A 21,536-nucleotide genomic window follows, 5' to 3' on the forward strand; every position below is an offset into this window, starting at 1 on the left:
TTGTTTGAGTTTCCTGTAACTGTTGGAGATTAAACCCTTATCTGAGATAGTCCTGGCAAATGTGTCCTTCCATGCAGTCACACCTACTGTTGCCTCCAAGTCTTTCTGAACAACCCAAAGAGGGTACTGCGAGCGGACAGGCGAGGCTGGGGACTATTCGCTTTGTTGCGAGGTCCACGTGAACTCAAGGCTGCGCGCGAATGGGGTAAAGGACGCGGGGCCGGCGATTTTTGGTCCTTCGGAGCCACCGTCCAGGCTCGGGGCCGCCGCCGGCCGCCGTGTCCCTCGCCGGCCGCCGTGCGTCCGTTACGTGGCAGCTGCCGGCGCCGGCCAATCCGCGGCGCCCGCATCAGCCCCCGCGGGCGGCGCAGCCGGAAGGGGCGGAGCTGAGGCGGTGGCGGCCGAGGAGGCAGCGGTGGCGGCGACGGCGGCGGCTCCGGAGGCCGCAGTCCCGGACGTGGCTTCGGGCCCAGCCCCACCATGGTGACGCTCGCGGAGCTGCTGGTGCTCGTGGCCGCGCTGCTGGCCACGGCCTCGGGCTACTTCGTCAGCATCGACGCGCACGCCGAGGAGTGCTTCTTCGAGCGGGTCACCTCGGGCACCAAGATGGGCCTCATCTTCGAGGTGGCGGAGGGCGGCTTCCTGGACATCGACGTGGAGGTGCGGGCGCGCGCGCTGCCCGCGGCCCAGGCGGGGGCGCGCGGCCGCTCGGGGGTTGGGGGCGGCCGGGGCGCGCGCGGGGCGGCGGAGGGCGGGCATGGAGGCCGCCGTCCGGGTCCTGGAGAGGCCGGACCCCGCCGCGGCCGCGCCGGCTCGGCCCTTTCCCCGCCGCCCGCGCGATGCCGGGCCCCGGCGGCCCTGGGATCGGACCGGGGCGCCGTCCGCGGCGCCGGCTGACAGCTGGGACGGCGGGCGCCCGGGGACCTCTCGCCGGGCTTGCCGCCCGCCCCCGGCGGAGGGCGCTTCTCAGCCCGGCGCAGCGGAGGCGGGACTCGGTCCCGGGAGCGGCCCCTTCCGTCCCGACACGGATTCCCGTGGGCACGCGCCGTGGGAACTTCGGGGAAAGCGGATCGGAAGTTACCGCGGGACGCCGGGCGGTTCTTCTTTCCTTTCCCCGGAAACGACCCGCGTGGCTCACCCGCTTTGACCAGTTTTGGGTGGAGAGTGACACATGCTGCCTGGGATGGAGGTGGATGGAGTTGGGCCATGCATTTTAAGAGTAGCGATTGCGGTGGAGTAGCTGGAGGGAACTGGAGATTACTAAGAAACCAGCCCCGAAGTCTGCATACTTTTATTTTAACCCAAAGGAACGATCCCTTTCTTAACTTTTTTATTGGGCGGTGGTCACATGGAATTAATATTTGCATTCACGCGTTGGCATTGATTACTTGGGTGGAAGGATTTCCCGCGCCATGCAAGGGAAGTCCAGGCTTTCGGGATGCTGGAAGGAGTGACCGTGGAAATGACAGGGGTCAGCTGCTGGTTCCCACGGTGGACCGTGGAGGGCTTTGTAGGCAGCACCAGTGAGCGAGGCCAGCCGCCATGGGTAGCTGGTTGGCATGAGAGCGTGGCCTCCTGATTTCCACCCGGTAACACAGATGGCCTTCTCTGGTTGGAAGTAGTTACCAGGAAAACCTGGGAGTGCACCTTGCTCAGAAGTCTTAGTTTTAAAGAGGCTCTTGCTTAAGAAGAAAAAAAAAGTATTTTTTTAAATCGATTTCAGACTAAAGGGGTGGGAGAGAGAGGAAAACATCAATGATGAGAGACAACCGTGGATCGTGGGTCGGCTGCCTCCTGCACGTCCCCCACGGGATCGGCCTGCACCCGGTCAGGGCACGTCGCACTGTGACCTCCTGGCGGTTAGGCTGAGCCGCGCCGTGGCGAGGTTTCTTGCTTTTGGTGAGGGTGCAGTGGCTGTGTGTGCGCGTGGCCGTTGGAGGCATCAGGCCACAGAGACGGTGTGGGAGGTGCGTTTTCCTTTCTGAGGGGCTCGCATTTGGGCTGAAGAAGACGCAGTCGGAGTTGAAAGGTGATTAGAAACCCCGCCTGTTTCCTGGCCGGGAGCTCCCGTCACCTGTGGATGGACTGAGTGAAGGCTGCATTTTGAAATTCCCGTTTCCTCACCAGTGGAAGTCACTGTGATGTTTATATTGAAATCTTCCCTGACGTCTTCATTTCCCTCCTCCTCCAGATCACAGGGCCCGACAACAAAGGAATATATAAAGGAGACCGGGAGTCCAGCGGGAAGTACACGTTTGCTGCTCACATGGACGGAACATACAAGTTTTGCTTTAGCAACAGGATGTCCACCATGACTCCGAAGATAGTGATGTTCACCATTGATATTGGGGAGGCCCCCAAAGGGCAGGACATGGAAACAGAAGGTGAGGTGGACGCTCAGATTCACTCCCATCCGGGAGGGGCGGTTGGTGTTACACTCCGATCCTCTGCTGGAGGGTTTCTTTCGGTTTCTTACTCTGGTCCCATCCACTGTCCTTTTTCCTCCCAACCCCCCTCCCTTGTTTCACTCACTGTCTTTGAAGTCAGGAACCTTTTGTGAAATACACTTTTTATGTCCCCCGAGCCCCTAAGTCACAGAAGTTTCTGGAAATTCACGTTTCCATTCTGGTTCTCCACCGTGGCCCAGCGGCACCTGGGCACGTGGTGCAGTGACACCAGGTCCCTGGGCTCCAACCTGGCACTTCGTCTGTGTTTGCTCGTTTGTGTGTGTGACTAGTTTAGCCGAACATTCTGTTCTCTTTGTGTTCACACTTTAAACTTCTCTCTAGGCGGTGGAGACACCTGGGATGGTACGTGGATTGCTTTTGGACAGCATCCTGCCTTTTGCACATTTTTGCTGGCTGTTACCTAATTTCTGCTCTCCTTTCTAACCTCCGTTTGTTGGCATGAGAGTGTGTTTTGTCTTAATGAAAAAACAGCAACCCTGCATCTCATTAGAGTGGTGGTTTTGGTGGTTTATTTGGTTAACAGGAGGTACAGGTTAGGCCATTTTAAAGTGGTATCCCTGGGAACAGAGCCATTGACATTTCATGCTACCGTTTGTTTCTTTTAAATGCTTGCGAGGGGTGGACTATTCGACTATAACTGGACAAGTAGAAGTCTCAAACACAGTTAATAGCAAGTGGTTCTACTGACTTTGTAGGAAGTATTTTATAGCCTTGTTTTAATGATTACTAAAGCTTTCTAACTGGAAACTTGGTTGGATATACAATACAGTGCTAAGAGCCATGTCTAGATTTTGTGATGAAAGTTCTTTCAACCATACATTGCTGCTAGATCAGTTTTCCTTCCCCAGCTGACCAGCACTGAGCCCTAAGTGGATTCTTCTGGATGAATTGTTTACAGGAGTCAGCACATTAGCATAGGCGTGGGGGGGGAGAGGGAGGCTGTTACCACAGAGCACGGTAGGGATTTGGAAGGGAGCAGGCCAGCACATTTCCTGCTGTTGCCTGATAGCGTTTGTTGTAGGTATTGAGCAGATAGTAGAGGACTTACATCCTAAAGAAGTGTGCGTTAGGTTGTGAAATCTCTGGATTTAGAGACTCATTCTGCTTAGTAATCCTGCGCTTGCTTTTCAGGGACGTTTATAGGGTAGAACTTGGCTGGTTTTCAGGAAGAATTGGGAGTTTCAGGGCTTTGTGTGTGTTTGCTTTCTGGAAGTTAGTCCTTTCTAAGTAGTTAGACATTGTTGGCTGATGAGTGTGAATATTGAATTAGCCTCTAAATAATTCTTAACAGGATATGTAAAGTTCTTGCTTTTGCTTGTTAATGTCAATGAATGGCAGCTGTCAAGTCACGCCTTCCTCTAAAGCAGTGGTTCTCTAGTCAGGATGGTTTTTGCCCCCAAGGGCCACTTGGCACCATCAGGAGACAGTTTTGATTCGGGCTCCTCCCCACAACAAAGGATTACCTTCTCCAAATTGTCAGCAGTGCGGCCGGCCTGCAGAACCCTGCTCCTGGAGGGAAGGGGAGCGAGCGAGGGAGGCTCTGAGTTGCAGCCCAGCCCTTAGAATGGCGGCCCGGGGCTCCCCTCAGGAATGCAGGGTCCCGGGGGGCTTTGGAATTCTCCATGAAGCCCAGCGCGGGCACTGGTAACCAGGCCCTCCAGTGGGAACCTCCTGGTGTGTGCTTTCCTGGTGTTTCCTCGTTGCCATCAGACAGTGCCGCCTGCACGCGTACCGGACACGTGCTCCTCAGAGCTGTGGGCTCCCCTGGTACCCAGTTCTGCCCAACAGCACTGGTGCTGGGCCTCGTGCCGCTGAGCGCTTTCACTGCAGTGCCTGCTGCTCCCACCGAGTGAAGTCGCTGCTTGCCTCACAGCGGATGTTTGAGCGGATGTTTGAGCGGCTGTGCGTTTTCCCAGGAATGTTTTTCTCTGCTCAGCTTCTGAGATTGAGTCTGTTTTGACACTGCTTCTCAATTAACATTTAGAGTTAATATGTAGATTTTAATTTTAGTATAAATATTTATAGAATAGCACTAGGGTGTTACAGGGCCTTCCTTTGATATGTTTTTTTAAAAATATATATTTTATTGAGTTTTTACAGAGAGGAAGAGGGAGGGATAGAAAGTTAGAAACATCGATGAGAGAGAAACATCGACCGGCTGCCTCTTGCACACCCCCTACTAGGGATGTGCCCACAACCAAGGTACATGCCCTTGACCGGAATCGAACCCGGGACCCTTCAGTCCGCAGGTCGACGCTCTATCCACTGAGCCACACCGGTTTCGGCATCGTTTGATATTTTGTGCTCCCCTTCCCTAACTTCCCCTCCTTGGTGAGCAGTCAGCAGAGTGAGCTTCACCAGCAGCAGGTCAATGGAGACATTTCTGAGGTCGTCTTCCTCTAGTTAGGAAGTATTGTATAGTATGTTTTCTACCCTGAAAGATTTTTTTTACCAGGAATGGGATTTTAAAAAATGCGTAGAGAATTAAGTCATAAGGGATCCAAAATGATGTTGGATTCTGAAAATAGCTGCTTTTGTATGTCTTCTCTGAGGAATATTTTGATTGCTTTATGCGTATTTTTCAAAGAGATTCCACACTCATGCTGATTGTTTTCCAACCCTCCTGCAGCTCACCAGAACAAGCTGGAAGAGATGATCAACGAGCTGGCAGTGGCCATGACAGCTGTGAAGCACGAGCAGGAGTACATGGAAGTGCGGGAGAGGATACACAGAGCAAGTAAGTCCGCGGTCACACAGCTGCTGGCCCGCAGCAGGTCCGTACCCCCCCCCACCTCGGGGGCCTCCACTGCCCGAGGCTGGAAGGTCTGCAAACATCATACGGAGCATTGACTTAAAAAGCTCCTGGTCCAGATAGCTTTTGAGTGTCCGTGTTGGTAGAGCTTCGTCCACACCAGCTTACTATAGGGACATTGCTCCCCTGATGACAAGTCTTGTGGGGATCCTTAGAGTTTAGAGAAAGGAAATCACTCGGAAAGGAGATTTGAGTGCTGTGTCTGCCTAGTAATTCTAAAAAGTTAAGGCTATAGAATTTGATCAGAAATTTGAATGTGATATAAATCGAGCAGAATAAAATATATAGTCATGCCTGTTACTTTAAGATTTAAATCCTTAGCTAATGAGCGGGAAAAGGCATGAGACTCGTTCCAGGTTAGTAGTAACTGTCAGTGTTGGTCCAGGAAACAGAAATCTCCCCCACCTAGAACAAATGCCACTACAGTAGGTGCTCAATAAATGTGTGTGTTTGTTTTTTAAAGTGACTTTGATTTAGTAACGGTGATCTTGAAATCTCTTAATTTTGTTAAAAGTCAGTTTTCTGATTAAAAAAAAAGATGATAATGTAGGGACGCTTCCATGTGAGGGAGAAAGAATGTGGTTGGATTTTAACCCTAGAAGTGTAACCTTGGGCCAGCCACTTTCTCTCTCGGTTCCCCATACATAGAAAGCAGATTGTGACTGTACTCTGAATCTTAAAGGTCCATTTAAGTCTAAAATTCTCTGCTCCTGACTGTTGAGTTGCTTGGGGACAGAAGTACTGAGTGCCAGGAATGGTGTGCGATATTACTTCACACGGGGTAAGAGTGGGCTGCTTTTCCAGCTTCTCTGTCACTGTTATTAAATGTCATGTATTTGTTTATCCTCCACAGTCAACGACAACACAAACAGCAGAGTGGTCCTCTGGTCCTTCTTTGAAGCGCTTGTTTTAGTTGCCATGACATTGGGACAGATCTACTACCTGAAGAGATTTTTCGAAGTCCGGAGGGTTGTTTAAAAAGCCTTTTTTTCCTGATGATCCGAAACTCATAATTCACTGTTTACCGAACATCTTGGTCATAATAATGTCATTTAGTTCATACGTTTTTATTTTCTGAATTGTACATTCACAGCCTAGGTTTCTTTGTGATTAATAGCTATTGGGAAAGTGATAGTGAGAATTTGACATTTGATTGGCACAATTTATTTGAATTCTGCCTCATTCTACAGGCCCTTCCAGAGCTTGAACACTGTAAATGAAATGTAGGCATGTAGTCCTCCATACGTCTTCTTTAGTTTCCAAACTAAAATGCAGTTTGTTCAGGACAGCACTTCACTAAAATGACTGCAATCTTTTGGCCCCTTATCTTGCAGTTCAAGTCATTAAAGATTCATTTTGTTTAGTTCTTATGAGAAACAACAGTCTGAATTGGCATTTTCTACCTACCTAATGGCAGAGCGCTGTGCTACCAGGTTGGTCCTTTTACACTAGATAATCTCCCCCCCCCCCCCTTTTCACTTTGATCTTCAGGACTTCACCTTTACACATTGATGACACAGCAGCTAATTATCCTGTTTTGATTTCTGCCTAACCTTGTAAGAAGTCTCTACTAGAGCCAGCTCTCTGGGTGTTTCAGCTGAGGGTAGCCCTTGTACTTTCTGTGCTGGCGCACACTCCACTCTTGGCGTGTGGGAGCTCTGCATCCACGGAATTGGGGAAACCTGGGTTTCTCGCGCACATGGGTAAGCCTCTGGGTTTCGTTGCAGTGAGTGAGTGAGTGAGACAGCCACTGTTTAGTTCTGATCAGCGGCGTTTGGCCACTTGTTAATGAGGGCACTGACAGCACTGTCAGCGCCAGGGTTTCTGGTTTTGTTTTTTGGGGTCTTTTTTGGCACATGTGGATTTTATTTGTATAAAACAAGATGACTTCCTCTTGGTCTCTGATGATGTGTTTAAAATTGAAGGAGCATCAGGTTTGGTGTGGGGATGATCCAAGATTATGTTGTAAACTGATGTATTTTAGTTACTTGTACGTTTTTTTTGATCTTTGCAAAGGTAAAACTACAAGTAACGAGTTTTATATAATTAATTTAAATTTGTTACAGGTTTTCATGTTCAGGATAAACACTTTTTCAACCTTGGGTGACGATACTTGCAGCAGCTTAAGGTGACTGTTCCACCTTAGGACACTGTTGCATGCCAGTTTCTCTGCGTGTGTGAGAAAACACTTCAAAATGGAATTAAAATATGTAAATTTAAAATTGGTTGTGTATCGAATCTGGCCCAGGTTCAGTAAATAAACAATTCTTTTTAAAAACAGTCTTTGTATTCTGTTTTATATATTACACTTGATCTTAGCCAAAAGGCTGAGAAGCAATTATATTGTTTTATATATTAACTCACATTTATTATATTCCAGTATTTGAAATGAGACATGTCCCTTTTTTCTGAGCGTTCCTTTTTATATCCGTAACTAGATGATAGTGAAAAGGAGCCCAATTTTAGGTTTCCCTGTGTGGTTTCTTTCATGGGTCAATGTTAACATCTTTGCTCTTTTTTCATGTGGAAAAAGTAGTTTTGGGTGATTTCTTATTCATCCACCTATTGGTTTACGCATGTGGGGAATAAGTTGGAGAGAGATTTGCTGAAGGCTCCCAGGTGAAGAGACCAGGAACGATTCCTCCCTCCCTGACACCAGGACGGCCGGCGACACACAAGGCCGGCCCTCCCTGAGCCCCTGGCAGGAAGCTAAACACCACACCGTCTGTCTCATTCAGTCCTCAAACCGCCATTCATTGGGCGATATTCTTATTTTGGAAGTAAACAGGCGTGGAGAAGGTCCAGAAGGTAGTAAGTAGAGCCCCAAACGCAGGCTTTGTTTTCAGCGCTCTCTGCAAGTCCTGTCTACGAAAGTGGTGGGCGGTGTTTTGAGGTGAACAAGTTTCAGTGGAAATGTTACCTTGGGCTTTTATTTTCCTCTTCCTTTAAGATATTTATTCATCCCAGAATATTGACTGTGTACTTACTGCCAGTGTAGCCACTGGGGTACAGAGGAAAATCCCCCATTCTGGAGGGGCAGATGAAGCAAGTGCTGTGGGTGGGGTTGTGGGGGAAGGAAGGCTCGCTGAGAGGGAATTGGGAACCGGGGTGGAGGGAGGGAGGAAGCCGGCGCTAACTGGGAAGGGTGCTCACCGAGCCCAGCACTGAAGCTCGCTGAGTGCCCACGGCGCCAGCGAATGATGACGGGAGCGACAGGGTTCTAGTTAGGACTCCGATCGCAACTTCCTAGGAAGCACACAACATCTGTTACGTACCGGGCCCCGGACCCCGCCATCAGCCCTCTTGCGTTGCTGTTAGCCCGGAGCTCGGCCGGGGTCCGTCCTGCCCGCTGTCCTCGGCCAGCACGCGGTCTGTGCCACCATCTGCCTCCGACGGCGGAGGGCGTGAGACGGGCACATCCCTCCCGCCGAACCGCCGCCCGAGTGGCCGAGCCCCGGCGGCCGCGCTGGACGCCGGCCGGTGGCCCCGCATCCTCCGGCCCCGCCGCCGCTCTCACTCCCCTAACCGGCTTCCCAGGCGCCCGGAACTCAGCAGCCCGGGCCCGGTTCCCCGCCGGACCGGTAGGCGGCCGGAAGCGGAAGTGCTCGCCGCCGGGGTTCCGGAGGCGTCCGGGGGCGGCGGCTGCGGGGCTCGCTATGGAGCACGTGACGGAGGGGTCCTGGGAGTCGCTGCCGGTGCCGCTGCACCCCCGGGTGCTGGGCGCGCTGCGCGAGCTGGGCTTCCCCTACATGACGCCGGTGCAGGTACCGCCAGGGGGTGGGGAAGGCACCCGCCGGAGGGACACGCCGGCCGTGCAGCCGCGTCCTCCGACCGGCGCTCTCGTCTCTCCGCAGTCCGCCGCCATCCCGCTGTTCCTGAGGAACAAGGACGTCGCTGCCGAGGCGGTGAGTCCGCGTGCGGGCTGCCCTCCGGGTTCCCTCCGCCAGGAACCGCGGGCGCCCGCCCACCACACCCTGTCCCCCCGCAGGTCACGGGCAGCGGGAAGACCCTCGCTTTCGTCATCCCCATCCTGGAGATCCTCCTGCGGAGGGAGGAGAAGCTGAAGAGGCATCAGGTGAGGCGAGCCCCGGGCTGTTCCCAGTGGCTGGGAGGCTGGGCAGATGCTTAAAGAGCAAAGGGGGCCCTGACCGGTGTGGCTCAGTGGATGGAGCGTCAGCCTGCGGACTGAAGGGTCCCGGGTTCGATTCCAGTCAAGGACATGTGCCTTGGTTGTGGGCACATCCCCAGTTGGGGGTGTGCAGGAGGCAGCTGACCGACGTTTCTCTCATCGATGTTTCTAGCTCTCTATTCCTCTTCCTTCCTCTCTGTAAAAACTCAATAAGATAGATGGGGGAAAAAATAGCAGACAAGCACAGGGACCCGGCTGCTGGGCGAGCCCAGGCCGAGAGATGGAGGGTCCGGGTGCCTGTGCTCAGCCTGCAGGCCCCCTGCGCTGCTCATGGCATCCATCCCTCTACTCCCTGTCACCCCCTCCCCGTGGGCAGGTGGGAGCCATCATCATCACGCCCACTCGAGAGCTGGCTGTGCAGATAGACGAGGTTCTGGCGCACTTCACCAAGCCCTTCCCGCAGTTCAGGTAAAGGGGGTGCCGGGCCCCGCCGGGCTGTGCCTGGCCTGCTCTGGACCCGTTTCCTGTTTCAGCCAGATCCTCTGGATCGGAGGCAGGAATCCCGGGGAAGATGTCTCGAGGTTTAAGGAACACGGGTGAGTGTGATCGCGACTGCTCGGCTCTGCTTGCTCTGGGCGCTGAACCCAGGCGGAATGGGTGATCCTCTCAGCTTAACCCGGAACGCCCCTCAGGCACCGCCCTCCCAGCCCGCAGTTTCCCCCTGGCCAGTCTCCTCTTCACCCCCTGGCTCCTTCCTTCCGGCCCTCCCGAACCCTCCCTCCGGCGAGCCCTGCCCCTGCAGGGGCAGGAGGTGTGGGCTGCGGCCCCCAGGTCCCTCAGTGACACAGGCCCAGGGCGCTGCTCTGGTCACTCTGGGCTCTCTCAGTGGCTCAGCCTTCCTGGAGGTTCTAACCTCGCCCGGAGCCCCAGATCCGCCTGCCTGCACGGCCCTGGCGTCTTAGCCGCTGCAGACGCGTCTAAAATGGGGGTTGGGATTGTCATCCCCGACCTGCCGGCACCTGGAGCTCCCGTTCACTTGTTCTCCCACTCATGAGTCTCCTCTCTCTCCACGGGGATCAGGGGGCCTTTGAGGGGCCGGATATAAAACGTGGCGTTTGGAATTACAAATTACCCCCAAGATCAGGACGTGTGGCCACGTTGACTTTGTTCTCCAAGGGGGAACATCATCGTGGCGACACCAGGCCGCCTGGAGGACATGTTCCGAAGGAAGGCCGAAGGCCTGGACCTGGCCAGCTGCGTGAGGTCCCTCGATGTCCTGGTGTTGGATGAAGCGGACAGACTTCTGGACATGGGGTTCGAGGCCAGGTACTGGTTTTCGGACTCGATTGGACACGTGAATTTCACGGCATTAGATTGTTTGCTCCTTCAAATTCTACCACACGATATAAACTCCAGTTCATCTATTTTTCTTGTTTATTTTTTCCTTTAATCTTCACCCGAGGATATGTTTAGAGAGAGAAAGAGAGAAAAATATTGATAGGTTGCCTCTTTATGTGCCCTGACCAGGAATTGAACCCTCAACCTTTTGGTGTGCATGTGTTTTTTTTGTGTTTTTTTTTTTTCTTTTTTTCTTTTTTTGGTGTGTGTGTATGTGTGTGCACGCACACATGTATTAATAAATAGCTTAATTGGGATCTGATTCCTATGTCTTACAATTCACCCATTTAAAAGGGGCAGTTCACTGGTTTTTAGTCTCAGAAAGTTTGTCTTAATTTCACTTTCTCCTTGCACTGCCCCACTTTATGGAAGTACAATCGTGCTTACATAGAGAAACTCGAAGTGAGAACACAGAAGATAATAAAAGGCATAAATCATCTCACCTCAGTGACATTTGCTGTCAGTACTGCGGTCATTCCTTTCGGTTTAACAGAATGTAATGTTTGGGATCGTAAGGTAAAGTTTGCTGGTTGTGCCGGTAAGTCGGGGGTTCCGTTTGCGCCCCTCTTTCAGCATAAACACCATCCTGGAGCTGCTGCCCAAGCAGAGGAGGACGGGGCTGTTCTCGGCCACGCAGACGCAGGAGGTGGAGAGCCTGTTGCGCGCGGGCCTGCGGAACCCGGTGCGCGTGTCCGTGAAGGAGAAGGGCGCGGCGGCCAGCAGCACCCAGAAGACCCCCTCGCGCCTGGAGAACCACTACATGGTGAGCCCCTGGGGGCTCCGCGCCCCGGCCACTCGGCGCAGCCCGGGGGCGGCACTCGGCAGTGCCGGGGGTGCTTGCGTTTGCCAAGGGGCAGATTGTATGGGTTTTCAATGGGAGGTAGGTGTTGGTAGTTACCCTTTTTAAAAAAATATGTTTTTATTGAATTCAGAGAAGGGAGAGGGGGAGAGAAAGAGATTGATGAGAAACATCCATCAGCTGCCTCCTTCTCGCCTCCTGCTGAAGATCAGCCGTAACCTGAGCATGTGGCCTGACCAGCAATTCGGCCAGTTAAACTCTCGGCTCAGAGGTCGCCGCTCAGCCACTGAGCCACACCGGGCGGGGCAGCAGCCGGGCAGTTACCTGGATGGTGGCCCTGGTCTCACATTCATCGTACACGTGTGTCCAATCAGCACACCGGACACCTGGAATACGTGCAGTGTTATCTGCCAGCTCCCCCTCTGCAGAGCTGGGAGGAGAGAGACACTGCTTTGAGCTAACGCAGTGTGCTGGGAAGCCTTCACTTCACTGGGACTGCGCTCAGGGAGCTGGTGCCTAATGGGCGTTTTGACAAACCCTTAGGGTTAGGGCTGAGACAGAGCACCGCTCACTATGGGATTGGCTGTGGGCTATGGGGATTGGCTGTAGGGATTGGCTGTGGGGATTGGCTGTGGGGATTGGCTGTGGGGATTGGCTATGGGGATTGGCTATAGGGATTGGCTGTAGGGATGGGGATCGTCAGTGCATTTGTGTGTTTTACTTTTCTCGTTTTCTTTTCTCGTTGCAGGTGTGCAAGGCAGATGAGAAGTTTAACCAGCTGGTCCATTTCCTACGCAACCACAAGCAGGAGAAGCACCTGGTCTTCTTCAGGTAGCGCTCCGGGCCGGGTGGGCGGGCCGGGCTCAGCCGCACCAGTGCCGAGCCCTGGGGAAGAAGCCGGTCCCCAGAGGGAAGCAGGAAACTTTATATTTAAGTGTCATCGCTTTTGTTATGAAAGACGGCTTCTCAGGGTTCGGGGGAGCCCTTGCTCCATCATCGTTAGGCGTGGGGATGTGTCCTGGGGGTTTAGCCCATGCTTGGGGGGAGCGGGTTGGGTTTAGCTTGGGGCCCTGTCAGCTGTGGGCACGCACAGCCCTCTGCCTTCTCCCGGAGGCCGGTGGCCCCGCCTGAGCCCTGTCTCCTCGCAGCACCTGCGCCTGCGTGGAATACTACGGGAAGGCGCTGGAGGCGCTGGTGAAGGGCGTGGAGGTCATGTGCATTCACGGGAAGATGAAGTTCAAGCGCAACAAGATCTTCATGGGCTTCCGCCAGCTGCAGAGGTGGGCCTGGCGGGACGGCGCTTCTCCGGCCGCGAGTGTCCCTCTGCCTCGGACGCCCCTGGGCGTCCTTCATTCCCTGCTGCGACCCCCCCCCCCCCCAGTCATCCCGTCCTCTGTGCAGGTGCCACCTGTCCCTCTGTCCTGCCCAGCCACCGTGCTGTGCCCACTTCCCGGAGAGGTTGTGAGCTCTGTAAGAGCAGGGACCTGCATATCGCAGTCACTGAGAGATTCCGGGACCCCCCCCCCCTCCCCCGCCGTCCTCCCTGAGCGCTGAGGCTGCTGGCCCGGAGCGTGCGGCTCCCGCTCACCATTCCGTCTCCCTCCCCAGCGGGGTCTTGGTGTGCACCGACGTGATGGCCCGCGGCATCGACATCCCCGAGGTGAACTGGGTGCTGCAGTACGACCCCCCCAGCAGCGCAAGGTACCGCGGCCCAATGCTGCCCTCCGCTGGGAACCGCCTGGAAATAGGGGTCTGGGGCAGGCAGACAAAATGCCGAGTCTCGGTATTTCTAACAGCAGAAACAGGCGAGTGGGTGTGTCACGGCCCGCGGTAGCGATTCCAGCCTGTCCCACCGGCTAAGCATCCATGTGAACACCTGTAGTCCGTGTTCAGTGCTCACAGCGTCCTGTCTGGTGGGCAGTGGATACATAGTCGCTGACTCTCCTGTGTCCTGGTCAGGGCGGGGCTGGGACTGAGCCGTGGGCCGGCGGCCCCGGGCCTGTGCTTGGCTCAGCCGCCGCTGCATGCCCGTGTCCCCGTTCCAGCGCCTTCGTGCATCGCTGTGGCCGCACCGCGCGCATCGGCCACGGCGGCAGCGCACTGGTGTTCCTGCTGCCCATGGAGGAGGCCTACGTCAACTTCCTCGCCATCAACCAGAAGGTGAGCCGCCTCTCGCCCCGTTCTGGCGCGGGGTCGGGGATTAAATCGGGGTGCAGACTCCCAGGGCCCGGCTGGTGACGTCCGTGCGGGAACCTGGGCTTCAAGGCCAAGGGTTGACCCTAGCCTCATCGCAGGGGCAGCCGTGTCCCTGGTGGACCCGGCTTTGCCGCACTTGCCGACCAGAAGCCAGTGGTCACGTAACATTTTAAACGTTCGGGTCCAGGAGAGCACTTGGGCTGGCCTTGGGCTTGGCGGCCTCTGATCGGAGATGCCAGGGGCTGTGTGGCCCTCGGTCTCCGTGGCGCTGGCCCTGGGGGAGCCTCAGGAAGTGGTCTCCGCAGTGCCCCCTGCAGGAGATGCAGCCGCAGAAGCACACGGCGGACCTGCTCCCGAAGCTGCGGGCGCTGGCCCTGGCCGACCGGGCCGTGTTTGAGAAGGGCATGCGCGCCTTCGTCTCCTTCGTGCAGGCCTACGCCAAGCACGAGTGCAGCCTCATCTTCCGGCTCAAGGGTGAGTCGGGCGTCCGCACGCGGCTGGTCTGTGCGGGCGGCTGCGCTCCCGCAGGCCCTGGGCGTGAGGCTGTTCTGGCTTATAAACGCCGGGCCTGTGTCGGGCATTGTGTTCTAAACACCTGGAGTCCTCCCAGGGCGTGGGCAGAGGGAACGGACTGGCGCCGAGTGTTCCTTTTAGTAGACGTGGTGACTGGAGCTACAGTGGATCGTGAGGTCGTTGGTTAGAGGAAGGATCTGGAACCTCCCGGGCGGGTCTCACCCTGGGCTTCCCTGCATCAGATCTGGACTTCGCTGCCCTCGCGCGCGGCTTCGCCCTCCTGAAGATGCCCCGGATGCCGGAGCTGAGGGGGCAGCAGTTCCCGGACTTCGTGCCCGTGGACGTCAACACGGACACCATCCCGTTCAGAGACAAGATCCGGGAAAAGCAGAGGCAGAAGCTGCTGGAGCAGAGGAACGAGAAAACCGACAGCGAAGGGAGGAGGAGGTTCGTCAAAAACAAAGCGTGGTCGAAGCAGAAAGCCAAGAGGGAGAAGAAGAAAATGAACGAGAAGAGGAAGAGGGAAGAGGTAACGTGGGAGAGCCCGGGGGCGGGGCTTCGGGGTGTGCCCGGGCGCTCCCAGCGCTGTTAGGTGGCGACGGGCGCCCTGTGCCCGGGGGAGCCGCTCTGAGCGAATCATTTCTGATGAGAGCGGCTCCCCCGCTCCGTCACTGAGGCGCTCGGCTCCGTTTCCCTCAGGGCTCTGAGCTGGACGACGAGGACACGGAGGAGCTCCTGAAGGACACGCGGCTCCTGAGGAAGTTCAGGAAAGGCAGGATCACGGAGGAGGAGCTGGAGAAGGGGCTGCTGACGAGCGCTAGGGGGCCCGTCAGGACCGAGGGTTTGGGGGTCTCCGATGCGGAGGGGGACGGCTGATCCGGGGCTCGGGAGAGCCGGCACGGGGCTGCGTCCTTTCCCGGACGGGACCGGGACCGGGCGGCGTGCTGTCCTGCAGGCTGGGAGGGCGGAGGGGCCTTCAGGTCATGAACGATTTACCACAGACGCCCGCCTGAGGCCCAGCGGGAGGTGGGAGTTATTTGGTGTAAATAATAGATGTCAATATTTATTTTGATGGTCGCCTATAATTAAAGAGCTTATTTTACACTCTTTTAAATACACTGATGCTGGTATATTGAAGTTCCCTGGTGCTTTCAGGCCCCTGAGCTCCCTGGGGCAGTGCGCCGGCCACGGGGTCCCTGTGGGGCAGGGCCCAGGACACGGCCCAGAGTGGCAGTGGCCCGGGTTTTCCCTCTCTCCTGAGAACGGTCCCCAGGACTCTGTTATCGGGGAGCATCTGAGAAGTCGGGGCAGCTAGTCCTGTTTTGGGAGATGACGCCTATTGACTACACCCTCAGTATGAAGAGGTGGCACTGTGTCCACACAGCGAGGCCTGGCTCAGCGCGCAGTGCTGATGCAAAACCAGTCAGTGTCTCACGTTATTTATTGAAAAGATGCTGAATGTGTTCCCACGTGCAATTTTTAAACGTCCAGGTCCCAAACCTGTTAAGATCCACATCTTTCACAGACACAACTTTCGTTTCCAAACGTCTGGAGGCGTCATTGGCGGTGAGCGCCCGGGTTGGCTGGGTGCTCCTTCGGCTCGTGTCCACCAGGGGCAGCGGTGCTACCTGCCCTTCCTGGGCACCACGTGGTGCAGGGCAGTGAGGAGCACCTGCTCGGTGAGGGGGCCTTGGCAGAGGACGAGGGGAGGGGTCTGGAGGGTTAAGAGCCAATAGTCTAACGTGTGTTTCTAGAAACAGGAAGTGAATGGCAGTGTCTGGGAACCATCAGTACAGCTTAGGTGGTTTTACTGGCACCGGGAACATGTTCAAACAGGACTAGAAAGGATAAAAAATTCACCAAAATGGTTTTAAGTCCCTAGTTCATAAATCTCCATTAAAACAGCTCCGTTGGGCTGGCTCGCCGGGGTCCAGAGGCTCCTCCCGCCGTGGCTCCGTCCCCTGAGGCAGGAAGCCCTTACAGGTACAGCTTGATGAGCTCGTCGCTGACGGCCGAGGGCGTCAGCACGCCCAGGTCCGTGAACAGCAGTGTGATCAGCGAGGGGGGTGTGTAGTCCACCCACGGGTGCTCCTCTCGGAGGTCCTGTCCAGTCTGCACAGACCGCAGTGTGTCCGCCTTGTACTGCGGAGACAGAAGCCATGTTAGTCTGCCCACCACGCGCTCAGGGCTCTGCACGGGGGCTGGCCCCACCACTGTCCCCAGACGGGAGAGGCCAGCTGGGCGCACCGACACGAGGGCGCTGCTGTTGTGGGGCTGTCACCGCGGTCCCTGGCCACAGAAGCCCAGGCACCTGTCCCCTCCCTCTGGGCGGGCACTGCTCAGCCTACCCCTGGTGATAGGCTGCCAATGCTGTTCCCCTGCACAGGTCACTGAGGTTCGGAGCTCGGAGGACGGGGCCTGCCCACGGGCACGTGGTCAGGAAGTGGCTCCAGGCCTGCACACTCCCCACCAGCCCCGCCCGCAGCCGTGGCAGTGCTCAGTGCTCAGTGCTCAGTGCTCAGTGCTCGGGAGACGAAGGCTGGGCTCACCGCCACCAGTTTGTCTCCTGATCCCCACTGGGAGGAAGCGGCCCCCCCCCCCCGGGAGTAACTCACGCGTCTGAAGGGGCACTTGCATCAAGCTCTTGCCTTAAACTTGTCGGGGACGTCCTGCTGGTTCAGGGGGAAGAGCCGGACGAACTTGAAACTCTCGGCGACCACGTAGAAGGGCTTGTTCTGCGCCTTGGCGCACACGGCCATCTGGTTGGTTCCGATCTGGGAAGACAGGAAGGGGGGCCGGTGAGGCCGATGGCAGGCACGGAGGCAACAGAAAGCACACGCGTGATCGTAACGTGTAACCTCACTGCGGAACCCAGGCGGAGCTTTTAAAAAAGAAAAACAAAGTGGATCTTCTCCCAGAGACACACCAGTAAACTCAGGGAAAGACGCTCCGGGCCCTGAGTCACCAGGGAAATGCAGGTCAGAGCCACTAAACACCACTTCCTCAGTGACCTGCCCCGACCGGCACCGACCAGGGCCGCACAGCCGGTGCCCAGCCATTGAGCCACACCAGCCCGGCTGGGCTGGATAGAGACCTTTTAACACGTTCTATTGATGTCAGACATACTCAATAGAAAAGAAAACCAACTGAAAAGGCCCAGTTTCAGTTAAAACATATTTTTGGAAAATAGAAATTACGTCTATAGATGAGTCTCTGAAACCAGGGAGTTTTACCAAAACTGGACCGACCACCACAATGGCTTCTGGGACTGGGAAGCAAGCGGATGGGCTAAGCAGGATCACGTGACCGAACCACACAGCACCGCAGGCTTCCGTGACCTGGGTCGGGCACGTCCTGCGCTGGGCAGCGATGGCAGAGCGGGGCTCCTACCTTGTTAATGATGCCCCCGTTCTCCACAACCCCCTCGGCGCCCACGATGACGAGGTCCGCCTTCTCCATGATGTAGCTGCGGGAGTGAGGCGGCGGTTACTCCTCCCTCCGCTCGGCGGCTCTGCACAGGCTGACACTGCCTCCCGTGGTGCGCTCCCCTGTAACTACCATCCGTGCCCCTGGGCCCCGCACAGCGAGACCCGTTTCCCTCCGGACCCCACGCCGCGCTGCCACCCAGTGCGCACAGGTGTGCGAACCCGAGCAGGACTCCGGCCGCGGGGAGACCGCAGCCCGCAGCCCGGCTTCCCCACGCGGTCCCTCCGGAGGGGCTTTCCTGTGGTCTCGGGCTCGCTGCCTGTGGCCTCGGGGTAAGTGGCGTGGCGGAGACGAAGAAGCCAAGGGCCACAGGGCACGATGTCTTCAGATGAAGGGGGAGCCCCATCCTCTGCTGACCTGACCCCGACTTTGCCCCCTGCCCTGGCACCACAGGCTGAACCCTGCCCATCACCGCCCCGCTGGCGTCCTCCAGCCCGGCGTCTGGCAGCTGTTAATTAAGAGGTGGGTGCTCCGCCGGCCCTGGGAGTGGGTGGGGACGCGGGCGCTCACCCAACAGCGGCGTCCAGGACCACGGTGACGGGCACGTTGAGGTGGCACAGCGCTTTGGCCATTTTCTTCCTGAAAATGGCATTTGAGAGCATCAGATAAAACCCAGAAAGTTCCAGAGGGATGTATGAGCAGTCACACCACTTACGGGAAACCTGCGGACCCCTCATCTCATTGTTAGGTCAAGCCCTGGGCCGCAGGGCGACACCCCTCCTGTGCTTCCCCTGGCTTCCCCGGCGCCAGCAGGCAGGCAGCGCCGGACGCTGCAGGTCGGGGCCTGCCCTGGCTCCTGGCGATGGCTTCCAGCCCACAGCCCGCCCCTGAGAACGGCTGCGGGCACAGGACCCGGGGAGGGGTACTTGCCCGGACAAATCCGGCTGCGACTCGGTGATGTACACGCTGAAGCGCTTCTTGGCCGCCACGGCCGCCTCCAGGACCCGCAGGACCACCCTGGAGTAGGCGTGGGTCAGGATCCGCTGTGGGCGAGAACGCCCCGTCAGAGGCCGGCCCAACGCGCCCCGCCCTGGGCACTGGAGGTGCCCGCGATGTCTCCTGGTCAGTAGTGGGCGATGCCGAGGGAAGGATGCAGACACGTCTAAGCATCTTATTAGCCCTGGGCCGGGCGACCCACTGCGCTCGCAGCTCCTGTCTTTCCCTGATCAACACTTGGCAGCCGAGCATCTGCCATAGCAGTGAAATGAGATTAAAAACATCTCACCCCAGTGCCAGCCTTTACCAGGAAGGGACAGGAGCTGCTGTGTCCATTTTGTATGAACTCAGTACACGTCCAATAACAAAATCACTTCCTTAAGGCATCTCATTATGTCACGGCTTATCCACGCTGTCCCCGTGTTTTTCTCTGCTCGTTAAAAGTGACAACCGTCTACGATCATACCTGCATTTATATAGTGCCTACTGTGTGCCAGGCCCAGCACACAGTCCTTACACATACCGCCTGGCTATCCTCACAACCACCCGGCGAGGTGGGTGCTGATACTCCGCCCACTTAGCAGTGAGCACGGCAGATGCAGGAAGTCACCCCGGAGTCCTCCCGCCAAAGCCCTCGCTCCGCTACCGCGGCCCCTTACCGCCCCGTCTTTGATGAAAGTGTGGCACAGGTCCGCAATTTTCCTTCTGGACAGCGATATCCTCCTGAGGAAAAGCTCTCCCCGCTCAATCATGATCTTCTTACACTTGGAGTAATCCTAGGAGGGAAGGGCAGGATGAGGGCGAAGCGGGGAAGGTCTGCAGCCGGAGAGCCGCGGGAGAGGGCCCGGGCGGTGGGCTCACCGAGTACTCCAGGGACGCGAGGCTGATGAAGCGCAGGAAGAGCTCGCCGCCCGAGGACACGGCCACGGAGGAGTCTGCGCCGCCCAGGGTTTCGATGGCTCTGGTGAGGTTCGCTCTCAGGCCCTGGATCGTCTCCCCTGGACCGATCACATGAGAAATCACAGGCCCTCGGTGGTCTGTCGTTCACTCACTCACTCACTCACTCATTCATCTACGATGCACAGTTATGCTAGTCTAGATGCCAGAGAGACGCCAGTGAACACGACAGACAGGGTCGCTGCTCTGATGAACTCTCTAGTGGGAGAGGCAGAAAAGAAACGGGTACCCAGCGAAATCGGGACGGGAATTACAGAGTAGTGAGGACAGAAAAGAGAAAAATGACAGGAAAGGTGAAGCTGTGGTCAGGTGAGCAGGCATGGCTTCTTGGAGTGGGGGCCCTTTAAATGAAGAGGGAAGGGTCCAGACACATAAGATCCAGTGGGACAGGTCCCAGGGGCAAAGGCCACGAGATGGAAACAACCCAGGTCTGAGAAAGAGAGGCCAGCTTGGCCAAAGCACAGGTAAGAGAGAGAGAGAGAGAGAGAGGGGGGGGGGGAGAGAATGAATGAACGGAGGACGTTAAGTAGCCCAGGCAGGTGAGGTCTGGGAGGCGGAGCAGCGGGGACCAGGGGTTTGGGTGTTATTGGGAGCAGATGGAGACACGACGTTGTCCGGGGATTAAAGAAGCTTCATTATTTCCCTTCCGCAAGACGTCACGCTCTCCTCGGATGCTCACACCTGGAATGCCTGAACCGGCAGGCGATCGGGATGAACGGACTTAATGCCGGAATTTAACTTGAGGGCTCTCTCAGGGTCAAAGGGAGAAAAGCAAAGGAAGAAGCTGAGCTTGGGGTGACAGCACCGTATGCAGGGACACAGATGTCGGGAGACTGTCCTAGGGCCCGTATGCGCCGCGGCGACCCTCACCTTTATCTCGCTTCAAGAACTCCAGCAGCGTCCGGATGGCAGCCACCGCCGAGGCCATGTCGGGATCTTCTTTCATCTGAGACTTAAAGTACTGGATTAGCTCTGGGAAGAGAGGAAAAAGTGATCCATCAAATTCTCTTCGAGGCCAGAGAGCCTGTCAATCACCGTTCGGTGTCTGGCTGTCAGGGGATAATGGCCAATGGGGGTACAAATGAGCCTTAGGGGCCATTCTCCCTCTTATCCTGAACCCTGCGTCCTGAGAACCCCACTCCACCACCTTACCAGTGTCTCCGCTACCCGTCCCTGCAGACAGTCTATGCTAGGTCACACCTATTCAATGCAGACTTATTTACTTCTATTTGCTTAACCACCTTCCATTTGCTTAACGTGAACATTACATGTGTATTAGTTTATTATCTCCTAACAAACGCTTTGATAACCACACTAGGTGAGCACATCCAACACGCCTTATTCTGCTGACTCTAATGCCAGATTTAACAGTTCAGAGTCACTCCTACTCCGCCTGCGGGGAGATCAGGACTGCGAAGGCTTGCACGGCCAAGAAGCGTGGGGAGCGGGGGTGTCTGCGGACACGCTCAGGGCCCAGCCCCCGGACCCAGGACCACGAGAGAAATTACTCAGAGGAACCACATCCAGCCGAGCAGCCGGAGCTCGGAAAGCGGCCGCTCTCTCCCGGAGCCCAGCCTGGGCGTGCGAGGTGCAGGGACCCCTGCGCGGCTCCGCTCTAGACCCGGCAGGTCCGGCCCGGCCCCACTTACCCTTGTCGTCCATGGTGCCCTCCGGACCGCGGAGCCCGAGGGGCCCGGAGCCGCCCGTGCTGCCCGCTGGCTTCCCGCGACCGCGCCGGCTCGGGATCTCAGAGTCTGACAGCGCGCCGCGCCGCTCCGCACTCCACTTCCGGCGCGCGGGGGGCGGGGCCTGGGTGCCGCGCTGGGTAAGGGCCCAACGCCT

The 21,536-nt window shown here is 56.6% G+C and overlaps 3 protein-coding genes across 5 annotated transcripts; 2 read left to right on the top strand and 1 right to left on the bottom strand.

Moving 5' to 3' along the window:
• The first annotated feature begins 367 nt into the window (after window positions 1-367).
• Window positions 368-7,560, top strand: TMED2 (transmembrane p24 trafficking protein 2). 2 transcript variants are annotated; one of them, XM_045576086.1, is made up of 5 exons: window positions 368-660; window positions 2,192-2,384; window positions 2,790-2,810; window positions 5,098-5,205; window positions 6,134-7,560. In XM_045576086.1, exons 1-5 carry the CDS (start codon window positions 481-483, stop codon window positions 6,256-6,258), a joined length of 627 nt encoding a protein of 208 aa, XP_045432042.1. In that variant the 5' UTR covers window positions 368-480; the 3' UTR covers window positions 6,259-7,560. The 2 variants fall into 2 exon arrangements, with proteins under 2 accessions (XP_045432042.1, XP_036278852.1); XM_036422959.2 differs by lacking the exon at window positions 2,790-2,810 and having other exon boundaries at window positions 370-660.
• Window positions 7,561-8,891: 1,331 nt separating this feature from the next.
• Window positions 8,892-15,416, top strand: DDX55 (DEAD-box helicase 55). 2 transcript variants are annotated; one of them, XM_036422943.2, is made up of 14 exons: window positions 8,892-9,044; window positions 9,135-9,185; window positions 9,269-9,355; window positions 9,786-9,877; window positions 9,943-10,005; window positions 10,586-10,735; window positions 11,381-11,570; window positions 12,355-12,437; window positions 12,755-12,886; window positions 13,215-13,307; window positions 13,652-13,766; window positions 14,108-14,276; window positions 14,558-14,844; window positions 15,015-15,416. In XM_036422943.2, the coding sequence occupies exons 1-14, from the start codon at window positions 8,937-8,939 to the stop codon at window positions 15,189-15,191; spliced, it is 1,797 nt and encodes a 598-aa protein (XP_036278836.1). In that variant the 5' UTR covers window positions 8,892-8,936; the 3' UTR covers window positions 15,192-15,416. The 2 variants fall into 2 exon arrangements, with proteins under 2 accessions (XP_036278836.1, XP_045432040.1); XM_045576084.1 differs by having other exon boundaries at window positions 9,269-9,349; window positions 9,780-9,877.
• Window positions 15,417-15,738: 322 nt separating this feature from the next.
• Window positions 15,739-21,503, bottom strand: EIF2B1 (eukaryotic translation initiation factor 2B subunit alpha). Its single transcript, XM_036422948.2, has 9 exons — window positions 21,344-21,503; window positions 20,565-20,666; window positions 19,599-19,735; window positions 19,397-19,513; window positions 18,672-18,784; window positions 18,312-18,380; window positions 17,706-17,781; window positions 16,964-17,089; window positions 15,739-16,457 (listed from the first exon to the last, which is right to left on the bottom strand). Exons 1-9 carry the CDS (start codon window positions 21,354-21,356, stop codon window positions 16,293-16,295), a joined length of 918 nt encoding a protein of 305 aa, XP_036278841.1. The 5' UTR covers window positions 21,357-21,503; the 3' UTR covers window positions 15,739-16,292.
• Between the last annotated feature and the right edge of the window lie 33 nt (window positions 21,504-21,536).

The sequence above is a fragment of the Pipistrellus kuhlii genome, unplaced genomic scaffold (assembly GCF_014108245.1).
Source record: "Pipistrellus kuhlii isolate mPipKuh1 unplaced genomic scaffold, mPipKuh1.p scaffold_m20_p_74, whole genome shotgun sequence".
Taxonomy (NCBI): Eukaryota; Metazoa; Chordata; class Mammalia; order Chiroptera; family Vespertilionidae; genus Pipistrellus; species Pipistrellus kuhlii.

Excerpts from the sequence above, each read along its gene's own strand:
- TMED2 (XM_045576086.1), top strand. The coding sequence starts at position 481 with ATGGTGACGCTCGCGGAGCTGCTGGTGCTCGTGGCCGCGCTGCTGGCC. Across the intron at positions 661-2,191 it reads TCCTGGACATCGACGTGGAG|ATCACAGGGCCCGACAACAA; the intron begins GTGCGGGCGCGC and ends CTCCTCCTCCAG. Across the intron at positions 5,206-6,133 it reads GGAGAGGATACACAGAGCAA|TCAACGACAACACAAACAGC; the intron begins GTAAGTCCGCGG and ends TATCCTCCACAG.
- DDX55 (XM_036422943.2), top strand. The coding sequence starts at position 8,937 with ATGGAGCACGTGACGGAGGGGTCCTGGGAGTCGCTGCCGGTGCCGCTG. Across the intron at positions 9,045-9,134 it reads CCTACATGACGCCGGTGCAG|TCCGCCGCCATCCCGCTGTT; the intron begins GTACCGCCAGGG and ends GTCTCTCCGCAG. Across the intron at positions 13,767-14,107 it reads TCCTCGCCATCAACCAGAAG|TGCCCCCTGCAGGAGATGCA; the intron begins GTGAGCCGCCTC and ends TGGTCTCCGCAG.
- EIF2B1 (XM_036422948.2), bottom strand. Across the intron at positions 18,381-18,671 it reads TCGCAGCCGGATTTGTCCGG|GAAGAAAATGGCCAAAGCGC; the intron begins GCAAGTACCCCT and ends TGCCATTTTCAG. Across the intron at positions 17,090-17,705 it reads ACGGGGGCATCATTAACAAG|ATCGGAACCAACCAGATGGC; the intron begins GTAGGAGCCCCG and ends CTGTCTTCCCAG.